The sequence below is a fragment of the Dendropsophus ebraccatus genome, chromosome 2 (assembly GCF_027789765.1).
Source record: "Dendropsophus ebraccatus isolate aDenEbr1 chromosome 2, aDenEbr1.pat, whole genome shotgun sequence".
In the NCBI taxonomy this organism is placed as follows: Eukaryota; Metazoa; Chordata; class Amphibia; order Anura; family Hylidae; genus Dendropsophus; species Dendropsophus ebraccatus.
This window is the reverse complement of record NC_091455.1, coordinates 67,758,299-67,771,412: the sequence shown is the minus strand read 5'-3', so window position 1 is coordinate 67,771,412 and position 13,114 is coordinate 67,758,299. Positions and strand designations below refer to the sequence as shown.

The 13,114-nt window shown below is 40.9% G+C and overlaps 1 protein-coding gene across 2 annotated transcripts in view; it reads right to left on the bottom strand.

Annotated features, from left to right (window-relative positions):
• Window positions 1-13,114, bottom strand: part of ROCK1 (Rho associated coiled-coil containing protein kinase 1) — an 87,167-nt gene that overhangs the window by 48,874 nt on the left and 25,179 nt on the right. For both annotated transcript variants that reach the window (XM_069957716.1, XM_069957717.1), the window contains exons 2-3: window positions 3,736-3,817; window positions 1,494-1,594 (exon numbers count right to left, since the gene is read on the bottom strand). In XM_069957716.1, coding sequence (XP_069813817.1) covers window positions 1,494-1,594; window positions 3,736-3,817 — 183 coding nt within the window. The remainder of the gene's footprint in view (window positions 1-1,493; window positions 1,595-3,735; window positions 3,818-13,114) is intronic.

Sequence of the window (13,114 nt, the reverse complement as noted above, 5' to 3'; positions counted from 1 at the left end):
AAGGACTGTGCAGCTTATGGTCACTTTTGTGAGAACTGCCTCCCGTAGCTGCGCCTCACCAGCGACTAGAAAGTGCCTCACTGGTGAGGCCTGCCTCACAGTTTGAGAAGCACTGGTCTAGAGTGTCTGTGCATTAGGCTGGCACAAGCTCTGTCCCTCCTCCCGCCCTCCTCATCATTAGGAATGCTCCAGGCAGGTATTCTCCTATTCATCAGCTGTGAGAACAGGACACATGGGCTGGATCGTTAAAGCACCTGTGCAGTGTTCACTGCAGAGGAATAGGAAGAATTTGGCATTCCTAATGATGAGGAGGGTGGGGAGGAGGGACAGAGAGGTGGTGCAAGGATAGGGCACAGACACTCTAGGCCACGGCAGTTTGACACAGGGCTGCAAGTTTAAAAGTGGTCTTTTAAGACAATAACTGCATCACTTGCCAAACGGATCTTGGATTAAAAGCAGCTATCCGAAGGTACAAGTGGTTTTGGGGGGGGGGGGGGGGGGGGGGGCTTGGACACAGATTGTGGGTACAGAGTCACTTTAAATTCAACTAGGTGTATAACTTTAATTTATGCAGGATATTAGGGTGTAGTGTCTGGTTATTGCAGCTCAGCTCTCATTCACTTGGTGCAATGAGGCAGTCCCACAACTTTACAGTGAATAAGGCCAAATGCTTCCAGTCCCATTCACTGTGAAGTACAAGTGGCCGGCAGCCGGCACCCTACTGATCAGTGACTGATGGCCTTATCATGGGGATAGTCAATCAGCCAGGAAAACCCTTTTTAACTTAATGGGATCCAATATGACCAGTTATGAGATGGATACAAATAGATTAGTCATTTCCATCACTGAAGCCATGACACCATAGTCCACAGAGCTTTATATACCTGTGACTATAGCAACGGCATCTAGGTAACTATTTAAACACCATTTAAGAGTTTGATGGGTTCAGTCTTAGGACTATGACATTTCTGCTTATACAAGATAGGATTTTAAAAGAGGTTATCCAGCCTACATTCAGCACAGGACAGTGACATCAGATTGACGGGGGCGCAACTAGCTGGCATCTCAAATGATCAGGTGTTTGATGGGACTGTAGTGCTTGTGCTTCAAATTAACTAATGCTAGTACCCACCTTGACTTACTTCTGGCAGCGGTACTGCAGCTCTGCCCTTTTCTCTTGGGAAACACTGCGGTACACTCCAGTACCATTTGTAGGCCAATGCTTGCCACAGCAGCTAAGTGACATTAAATGATATCAATGTGGCCTCATAGAGACTATATGCATTTTATTTGCCATACATTGTTTCCCTTGTTGCGGTGGTAGACATTCAAATGACAGGTATACTACATTCAGCCCCTTAAAGTGAATGAGTCACTGCTGTATATGTCATACATTTATGTAGGCATCGCCATGTATGCCAGCAACATACGCTGAAAACCTGACATAGATGGGGCCTAACATACATAGCACAATTACACTGTAAGTAACCTACCAGCTGGACTTCACCAAAAGCGCCTCTGCCAATAACCTTAACTACTTCATAATCTTCAGCTTTCATGCGCAAATCACGAATTTTACTTATTGTGTCTTTATCTAGAAATCAAAAAGGAAAAGAAAAAAAAAGGTTCAGTCACTCCACATTCTATTTTTAAGCAAGTTACCAAAAAGATGACAACACGGCGCTGGAAGGAAGAGGGAGAGTTGGCAACGGATCCGCCTTTTTATGACTGAATCCTGGGCTCTAATGTAAAACATGCAATGGGAATAACTAATTATTTGTATAAAGCTGTCACTCCATAAACCAGAATCTAGTTACAGATTCCCAGTGGGCAGATCGCTCCGCTCCAAATTTGGTCATGGCTGAATAAGGCTATTTTAATCCACTGGGGTCAACACTGGCATGAGATTGTATGAAAAAAGTTCAGAAAGCTAGTGTTCTCCAAACACAGCGCTCACTAAATAAGAACAGCACGATTCACATCCAGGGATTTTAGGGCCTTTTTTTTTTTTTTTTTTTTTTTTTTTTTTAATAGAAAAAAAAAAATGCTACTTCTGTGAATTGTGAGGACTTGATCCATCATCTCAGCCTCTTAAAGTGTTCAAGGAATTTTTTGTTATTTGCCAAAGTGACATTAAAACTGAATTGTTGCTGCAGCCATGAGAGTTGTGCAGATTTAAAGGGGTATCATGATGTAAAAGGCAGAGGATATGCCACCAAATTATGATCACTGGGGATCAGACTTGTGAGATGGAGGGGTTGTAGTGCTGGCATGGTATAGTGCTTTGCTTCCTCCTAAGTTTTCCCTCACAGCAGTGCCCCCAGCCGGCTAGCTGTTTAGTGGCCTTATAGCATATACCATTTACATGCTGTTTCTGCTGAGTTCTTCATTCTCTTGACTGCTGAGGTCTCACAGGTCAGTCCCCACCAATCATAAATTGGCCATCCATCCTAGCCATAAGACATTACTCCATCCCTCCACATTCAAGTGAAAGACTGAAGAAAGGCTAAACACCATTTTGAGCATACAGTATTATAAAACGCCCCTTGCACAAATACACAGTACAGTTTAAAATAATGGGTATTCCAGTAATAATAAATTAGCACCTACCCAGTGGGCCTCCACTGTTAGAACAGGGGTCCCATATCCCTGATTATTTCAAGTGTGTGGACTTTGGTGGGGGTCCCAACATTCAGACCTTTCCAAATCTAGGAGTAATCTCCAGTGGAGAGGCGATAACCGATTACCGAGTTACCCCATTAAGGCCTGCATGCACTTCACAACCATTTATTTGTTCTTTCAATGGATGATTCAAAACCAAATGTTAACTCTTGTCAATCTACAGACAGTAGAAGCCTACACTAGACTGTGACAATTGGGCATTTATCGGCATTAGCAAGACCCATTTTCTGCCAGTGAACAGGATTATAACTAGAGAAGAGCGAACTTACAGCAAGTTTGGGTTGGTCGGAACTCAAACTTTTCACATTTAACTCCCACTGGCCGGAGAAGATGGATGCCACCCTAGGGCTGCCTGGAAAACATGAATACAGTCAAAGACTGCATCCATGTTTTCTGCCAATCTTTGGGCTGCATCCATCTTCTTCAGCCACTGGTAGTCAAATGCCGGATGTCCAGGATAAAGCAGACCTGAACTTACTGTGAGCTCACTCTGATATCTAGGGACTGAAAGACTAATACTTCACTACTGGGCATTTGCATCTGGTCCAGACATGCCTCTGTGAGCTAACCCTCAGGAATATTGTGTGCTTGTATTACAGCTCCTGAACATAAAAACAAGATTTATTTTTTTTTTTTTTGCAAGAATACAGAGTATTTCAGAAAGATGCATGTGTTTCTTTCAAGACTCCAATGTGCCCCTTTCTGAAGGCTTATACATTACAGCATGCCAAATAGCTAACATCAGATATGCATACACGGCATAAAGAATCACATTCACACCATACGTATGTCTGCAAATAAAGTGAAGCTAGTGAAGAGTTAACTTCATTTACTAGACGTGTCATTTATCTTCAGTGTATTTACCTTGTTACTCATGAATTACCACACCTTGAACAACACTTGTAGGCCAGCGTTCCTAGGGAACTATAGGTCACCCCAGAGTAGCTGTATTTTATCTACTCCATAAGATTGGCATATGTACATACAGTGATTATTCTAGAAGTCACTATAAACTGTCTATTCTCATACAGTTACCACAATGAAGTATCTTACATCGATTTAGGAAGTTGTCAATGTTCTTGTTTTTCCTCATCGCTGGGAAGTCCAAATCATACACCATAGCGTCCAAGCCATCCTGCCAGATAGAGAGAACACACAAAGATTAGAAAGATACTGGAACACTATTGTCAGAACAGGGAGCAGAGTAAGGGCCCTATTACACCAGATTAGCTGACAGATTTATTTATTTATTTATTTATTTTTTTTAAGACAAAGCCAGGAATGGATTTGAAAAGAGGAGAAATCTCAGTCTCCTTTGTTACCAGTTCCCTGTTTGTAGTCCATTTCTGGCTTTGGCTCAAAAAAATCTGTCAGATAATCTGCTGGTTATAGAGCCTTAAGCTGCGTTTACACGGAACGATTATCGTGCGAATTCGCACAATAACGATCGAATTGGAGCGATAATCGTTGCGTTTAAACACATCGAACGATCCTGCGAAGAACGAGAAATCGTTCATTTCGATCTTACAACATGTTCTAAAATAGTCGTTCGCAAAAAAATTCCCATATCGTTCCGTGTCAACAGTCGTTCCCTGATTTTTCCTATGTGCGATATAGGCTTAAGCGATCGCAAAACGATCGCAGAGCAATTTCCGTACGATATATTGTACCGTCTAAACGCTGACCGTTGTGAAAAAAAACATCGTTACTCCGACATCGTTAATCGTACGATAGGGCCAATTATCGTTTCGTGTAAACGAACCTTTAAGTGGACAGGGACAGATTTCTTTCACAAACTATACTATTTTCCAAAGACACGGCACAGCGCCATCTAGGTTTCATGGGAATCGACCAATAGTTGCTGGTATATTAAAATAAATAAAAAAATAAAGGACTTATTAACATCAATGAAAGCGACCACCATAAGAGCAACCATAACATAAGAGGCCCAGAACCTTTATATGTAGATGATGCTATGGCTTCCGCATCCCAGTCTCTAAAGACTGGCATTGGCTTCACTTGTTGTCATTAGAACAGGACTAACTTGTATTGTGGTCGCACAGAGGGCAGCAGATACAGAAGAATGGATGAAGACAATACAAATATTACAGTAGAAATCTTCCCTGGACTATGCCAGTCCCAAGCAGACTGCCTAACACATACCACTACTTCAGATTCACTAACTGCAGGCAACCACGCGCAAGATGTAGTGTATCTGACCGCCACGGCTAACGAATGAGTATGGTGAGGTCACCAGGGCACATTGGTGGCGGGGAAACACCTTATGCAATGAATAGATCTGACAGTCTCCAGCATGCTGCACTATTTTATCCAGAACATTTGGCCAAACCTCCGACGCAGATGTTAAGGCGTAACATGGTTAATAAACTAAATATCAAGTTGTACAATTTGCAACAAACTGCTTAGCAGCCTGCACGTTATCAGGTGGAAAGGTCAGGGGGCAATAGCTAGATTCACAATAAATATTAAAAATCAGCCATAAATAAAATTGCCCCATATACTGTAACCCCTATTCAGTGACATATTTGCAGTTTATTTGTTTAAAAAAAGGCCAATTTATATAATGCTGGTCACTAGGGGTCTTCCTTTAGTGTATGTCAACCACTGCTTCTCAGCAAGGGTGTTCTGTCTCTGGCAACTGCATAATGAGACAGGACAACAGAAATTATGTACAGGCCCTGCTGTTTCAGTGCTTGTTCTTAAAATGTCCCCAAGAACACTGTTAAAACTTATTGCGTACACACAAGATGCAAGGTGTGAATGGATGACAATCCAGCAGTTACTGGAAGATGAAGCTTTAATTGTGCAAGTGTAACAACCTAGTGGAAGCTTCCAACATTCCGACAACTTACTATAACTATTCTAATAGGCAGCATCCACTTCTACAATGCTCTAATACATCCCTGGAGGTAAATGTAGGCTCAGAGACAAAGGGCAAACAAGCAACTTGTAACAAAGCCGAATGTGGCAAGAATCTCACATGCACATTGCAGTATAAGGGCTGGAAATGCTCAAGAATTATCAAAAGTGGAAAGCTCTGGCTTTATAACCTGCAGGTGGTAATATTTCCATTACCGTGTGAAGAAACACGTCGCCTAGGCCCAAATGTCTTTTACAGACATCAATAGCAGCAAGAATTGTAGCAGGCTAAAAATAGGCACGGTGATCCATTATGGGAAGAAAAAGGCATTCTTGGAAAGTTCACAACATTATAATGAAAAGGACGCGTTTCCTTAACAGTAAGTGTCCATGACAATGGGGGCTATCAGGACAATAAGACAACAATAGTGTCCCTTCATCTGGGGAACCATCCATGTGCTCAGGAATATTTCTACATCTCTAAACTGCTTTTTCTCTGAAATCCGAGAAAGGTTTCTGGGCTTCCAAAGAAAACAAAATTCCAAGGAGTGAAGGATTGCAGTAAAGAGCTGAATGGTGCAGCAAGTATGCAGCATTTCTCCTCTGCTATAAAAAGGGAAAGACACAATCCTGCTAAGCCAGCACCTAAATAGCGGAGGAATACACCATCACATTATGTAATGTAGTCATACAGGCCATGGCTTAGAATATAGAATGCACAGATTTGCGCATAGGACACCTGCAGGAAACTTGCACTTTTCATTCAGATCTACAGGTTATTATATAATAAATGGAAACAGCCCTATTACACTGACCTATTAAATTCAATGCCATTCGCCTATGGCCAGTCATTGGAGTTTCCCTACTGCTGCTAGTTGTTATAACGGGGTAACAACATGTTCGTAGGTGCCACTGGGGAAATGGCATCAACTGTCATCATGTAGGGCAGAAACCCAAAGTAATAGGGAGAATAATTTTAGGTAGCTCTCGTTTGCTATTGTTTATTGTTAAAAAAAAAAATCGCTTACACCATCTCTCTGCACAATCCACAAAATTAGATGCTGCCCATGTGATATATACCTGTATAAAACCAGTGTCTTCTCTCTGCTCTAAAATCGCTTATTTCATCAGTGGACGGTGTCACCTTGGCAGGACTTCATGGCAATTAGGGCTGGAGAGAAGGGGCCCGACTGGCGTGAAGCCCCCACCTAGGTGACAGTGTCCCCTGATGAAGCAAGCGTAAGCAGGGGCATGACAATATCACGTTAAAGGACAAGTCCCACCAAATTACAAAAAAAAGTGCTGCTTCCAAGTCCCGCTGAAGGCTGCTGGAAGTCATTTTCGGCTGGAAACTAGGTACATCAAGTACTCGGCTCTTCCCGTTGCAACGCCGGGTACGTCAAGTCACAGCTAGTCACTGGCAGCTATCAGATGGACCTGGGAGTGGCACTATGGGATATAAGTTTAGTATATTCCCGCACCCCCTTCACGTTCTAAACTGCTGACAAAATCAAGTAGCTGTTAGGCCAAGGAGACACATGGTACTTTTCGTATATCCAGCTGAGCTTCTAAAAAATAGAGAAATCTTTAATCCTTGTTTAACCCCTTAGATGCTGTGGTCAAATTGTGATTGTTGCATTTAAGTTGTTTCTGGACTTCTTACTGCACCAGCACCAGGGTGACACAAATTCTGGGATGCAGATGAATTTCTATAGCCGCAGGGGGTCTAATAAAGGCACCAAGACATACCTACTCAGTTCTGTCTCAAGGTCAGTTAGGTCTCCAGTCAACAATATGTTGACAGGGTAATACACTGTACTGTAGAAGTAGTAGTAGTACACAGTGTATTATATTTGAGATCTAAAGAATGCATATCAAAGACCCTCTGTGGCACTAATAAAAAGTACACAATTTCTGCATAGGTTAGGTTCAAACTGCATTTTTTGCAGTTTTTTGCAGTTTGATTAAAAGAATTTCAAAGGTTGTGACACTTTAAAGGTGACAACGGAAAAAAAAATAAGAAAATTGCTTGCGTATGAAGGGGTTAAAAGAGTAAGTCACTTAAGCATAGTTTTCAGGATTAGCAGTCATGTTAGAAGCACTCATTCTGGCTAGGAAGTGAGGGAGTCACTGGGGCAGTGGACTCTTACCATGCACCTTTACGTGTGCTCTGTACTCTTTTAGACGCATACCATCACTGCTCTATTTTTCACCATTCAATTGTGGTTGCGACAGGTAGGCGTGTTTAAACAAAACAGCTCTGCCTCTATTCCACCTGATGGGAGATCTCGCTGCCATCTTCCGTGGTGCGGGGGATACAGCTGTTCTGTTATGGTAAGTGTCCCGAGGATGAAATAAAGCCACAAAGGCTTACAACACTTAGAGATCTTTTCTAACGTCGTGAAGAACATTAATAAAACAGTTTAACCACTCTGTATTTATTTGTAAACTCGCCATCGCTCAGCCGAGAGTGTCTTGGCAGTGCGCCATTGTTTCCAGAAGCCACTTCAATGCAGCGGTCCCTAAAGCGTTCAGCCTGCACTAACAGCTCCCAGCACTGGAACCACGCACAGCTCTCCGCTCATACTGACTAAGGAGATCTGCGGCTTTCATGTCTAGCCACAATAAAGTGCAGGTTGGTTTTGTTTCAGGTAACAGACTAGACTAGAGATCCACCACTAGATCCCCTCCTCATACGGGGGGGGGGGGAGGCATTGCACCTCTCTGTATTAAGCAAGCCTACTCACATACCCCAACTGGAAACCAACTCCCAAGAGAAAATAAATTCTAACAGGAATCAATGGAATTTAACTTCTTAATAAGATTATATGCAGCTATTTTCCCTCTTATTCTGCTGTCAAGGATATACACTTAGCTAAAAAATAATATTGTTCATCTCCCCTTTTGAGGCTCATCCTTGTCAAATAAAGGTTCCCCACAGCCAAACACTGTAGATCCAGAGGAAGATACCTTTAGAGGAAGATATGTTACCAGCAAATCAAATAAGACCACCATTGCTTGACCAGAAACCTTGATATGCAATGGTCGACTTGGTCAGTTTCTGCGACCACTAACTGTGGATATTCTTCACACCACAACTAAAAGGTGACATATGGAGCTAAGGTTACATGTACAAATCCATATAAAACCTGTTTGAAAGTCAATCAGGATTCTAATTTTTAACATACACAGACGGGCCAGGAAGAGAGAAAATTCGTATTCATGTATAAAGGAATTGAGACAGTTCTGTATCAGACTTTCCATGGAGCAACAGTATAGGCAAATCAATCATTTGTCAGCCACCTAAGACGACCTACATGCAAAAAACAAAGAGTGGTCAGCACTCACAACATAAAAGTCCCTTTAGATGGAATGTGGTGTTCTTATTATGGCTGTATGCCTCTCCACGAGCACGCGAGAAAAAAACCCCGGACCCAAGGGCATCCAACAAGGTATAAGCACGAAAGTACTCTCCAGCTCGCTTGATTACTTTTAAACCTTTATTGTATAATGTTTAAAAGGCCGACGCGTTTCGGGCTCTCTTGCCCTTATTCATGGCTCTAAACAACATGGAATACGGTGTGTTAGAACATACATATCTGCATATACAACCATGTAAGTAACAAAACAGATAAAAGAAAAAACCCACATATAGAGCATATATACATACAGAAATGTGAATGACATGCACAAAAACAAATACATGAAATTAGTAATGTTAATATTAAAACATGCAATGTCACGTATGAATTGAAAAAAGTACTGGGATGAAAGGAAAACTAGAATGAAAATGCTAGGATAAGAAAAAAAAAAACAAAAAAAAAAAAAACAAAAACACCCTCTTATATGATGTGTCCTGAATGTGCCTATCCGGTTCCTACTTCATAGAAATATGTCTAGGTTCTACTTGAATATGGGTTTATCTTATACCTATAGACATGTGTATGTGAAGACTGCCCGAATACACTGGTATGATGAACTTATTATATGTACAAGAGAAAACCTTGTTTGACTATCGGTTCAAATGATACCAAATGTTATTTAAAATAGCATACCTCTGTCAGGAGGTCCCGAGACGACCCATGAATTAAGAAGTCGTCACCCAAAATATAAGGGGGGACTATTCTAGACAAGATAAGATACAAACAAAAATATATATATATATATATATATATATATGAGAGCCATAATGCAGTTATAAACAAACAATAACATGAATAAAGATGGCAAATGTTTGTTCGATGTGTGATGATAAGATAGACTTACCCCTGTCCATGCCCTTTATCATTGTAGGGCATGGACAGGGGTAAGTCTATCTTATCATCACACATCGAACAAACATTTGCCATCTTTATTCATGTTATTGTTTGTTTATAACTGCATTATGGCTCTCATATATATATATATATATATATATTTTTGTTTGTATCTTATCTTGTCTAGAATAGTCCCCCCTTATATTTTGGGTGACGACTTCTTAATTCATGGGTCGTCTCGGGACCTCCTGACAGAGGTATGCTATTTTAAATAACATTTGGTATCATTTGAACCGATAGTCAAACAAGGTTTTCTCTTGTACATATAATATCGGTTCAAATGATACCAAATGTTATTTAAAATAGCATACCTCTGTCAGGAGGTCCCGAGACGACCCATGAATTAAGAAGTCGTCACCCAAAATATAAGGGGGGACTATTCTAGACAAGATAAGATACAAACAAAAATATATATATATATATATATGAGAGCCATAATGCAGTTATAAACAAACAATAACATGAATAAAGATGGCAAATGTTTGTTCGATGTGTGATGATAAGATAGACTTACCCCTGTCCATGCCCTACAATGATAAAGGGCATGGACAGGGGTAAGTCTATCTTATCATCACACATCGAACAAACATTTGCCATCTTTATTCATGTTATTGTTTGTTTATAACTGCATTATGGCTCTCATATATATATATATATATATATATATATTTTTGTTTGTATCTTATCTTGTCTAGAATAGTCCCCCCTTATATTTTGGGTGACGACTTCTTAATTCATGGGTCGTCTCGGGACCTCCTGACAGAGGTATGCTATTTTAAATAACATTTGGTATCATTTGAACCGATAGTCAAACAAGGTTTTCTCTTGTACATATAATAAGTTCATCATACCAGTGTATTCGGGCAGTCTTCACATACACATGTCTATAGGTATAAGATAAACCCATATTCAAGTAGAACCTAGACATATTTCTATGAAGTAGGAACCGGATAGGCACATTCAGGACACATCATATAAGAGGGTGTTTTTGTTTTGTTTTTTTTTTGTTTTTTTTGTTTTTTTTTCTTCTTATCCTAGCATTTTCATTCTAGTTTTCCTTTCATCCCAGTACTTTTTTCAATTCATACGTGACATTGCATGTTTTAATATTAACATTACTAATTTCATGTATTTGTTTTTGTGCATGTCATTCACATTTCTGTATGTATATATGCTCTATATGTGGGTTTTTTCTTTTATCTGTTTTGTTACTTACATGGTTGTATATGCAGATATGTATGTTCTAACACACCGTATTCCATGTTGTTTAGAGCCATGAATAAGGGCAAGAGAGCCCGAAACGCGTCGGCCTTTTAAACATTATACAATAAAGGTTTAAAAGTAATCAAGCGAGCTGGAGAGTACTTTCGTGCTTATAAGACGACCTACAAAGACGCTGACCTAGAGATTGTCCACTACTTCTACTCACTATGTCCTACAAACCATAGAGCCAAAAACAGAAATCCAATCCAGTGTGCTACATTAACACATGGTAACACGCCAACAAAGAAGTAGTGGCTGGCACACCAGTCAAATATCAGGCAAGCCCGGGCTGTGTACTGAAGCTGGAACCGCTGTTATACCATCGGGTGGTGCTCTGCCGGATACATGATAAATATCTTCTACGTAGAAACACAGTAGCGGCACTCTCCCATAGGTAAAATTGCTTTATTTCTTAGGCAAGAACATAGGACAAACAGTGCGATCCACAGGAAAAGCTACGAATCGTTTCGCGCTACACGCGCATCAACAGTTGATGCGCGTGTAGCGCGAAACGATTCGTAGCTTTTCCTGTGGATCGCACTGTTTGTCCTATGTTCTTGCCTAAGAAATAAAGCAATTTTACCTATGGGAGAGTGCCGCTACTGTGTTTCTACGTAGAAGAACACATGGTAACAATTACCAACTATTCAATTCTCCTTGGAATTTGCAAATCTGGAGAATGGTATTAAAGAGACCTGTGCTAAATGTGAAAAGTATATGGAAAAGCTTTGTATATTGTCGCTGGCATCCAGTGTATAAGATTCCAAAGCAGGCACCCACAAGTAAAGAGCTATGTGAGCTATGTGGCGAAGCTAGAAGACCAGACTACTACAGGAGCAGTGCAATAGTCACAAAGTTCAGAAGATGGTTCAAAATCTATTAAGCAAAAGCATTATCCAAGGAGAGCAATAGTCATATAGGAATGGAATAGTTTTCTTTATTGACCGAAGTTAGAGTTCTCTTCCAGAACTTCTTATTGATAGCCGCAAGGAACAAATACCAGCCCGTTCAGTGAAGAGAAAGTTTTACAGTGCTGACGCACACATATCGTATGTGAGCCACAGCGCCACAAACTGTGAGGAGCCGCCAAAGCAAGATCATAACTGAATGGTGGAGTGTCCAGGAGAGGGAAGATCTTAAGTAGATGACCCATCATAATCAGTCTCAGTGCGATTGATCTCTCTCTGCCCCAGCTGTATCTCCGGATCGCAGCGTCTCTCAGCAGCGAGACCCACAGTGATCATTATCTTCATAGGTCTGATGACATGTCAACAATTATTACAAAGTGATGGTAATGTGTTAAAGGGGTTGTGCCATGAAAGAAAACTGACAGAATCAGATGTATATCACACATATACGTAAAGGAGAACCAATGTGACGTTATTAGTGAAGTAACATCACTATTTTTTCTACCCCAGGGATTTAACAACTTCCTGGTTTCCTCTGTCTGCACAGTTGCATGGCAACAGCAGGGTCACAGTTCACTTTCCCACAATCCCTATAGCTTTCAGGCTCAGTGGAGATCACAGATGAACTGAGCATGTCTGGCCCATCTTTGTAGGTTGTAACCAAGGCCCATAGGTTGTCATAACAATGCAGACACATGGGGGATTACCAAGCCTCTGGAACAGTCCAGTTTTATGCATTCTCGAAATGTGGTTTCTTAAGTGTTTATGCAGCTTTAGAAAAACATGGACCACTTTCATCCAAAGGAAATACAACTCTTGTCTCCAGTTCAGGTGTAGTTTGCTATTAAGCTTCATTCACTTCAATGGAACTGAGTTGAAAAACGTACACCAAAACTGGAGACAAGAGTAGGGCTGCCTCTGGAAGAAAGGGCCAAAAAAAAAAAAAAAAAAAAAAAAAGGAGGAGGCTGTGCAGCCTTATTTGACAGTCTCGAAACATAGGACAAGCCAGATATTCCTCTGGGAAGGACCCAGCCAAGGGGTGGCTACTGTAGGGAAAAGACCAA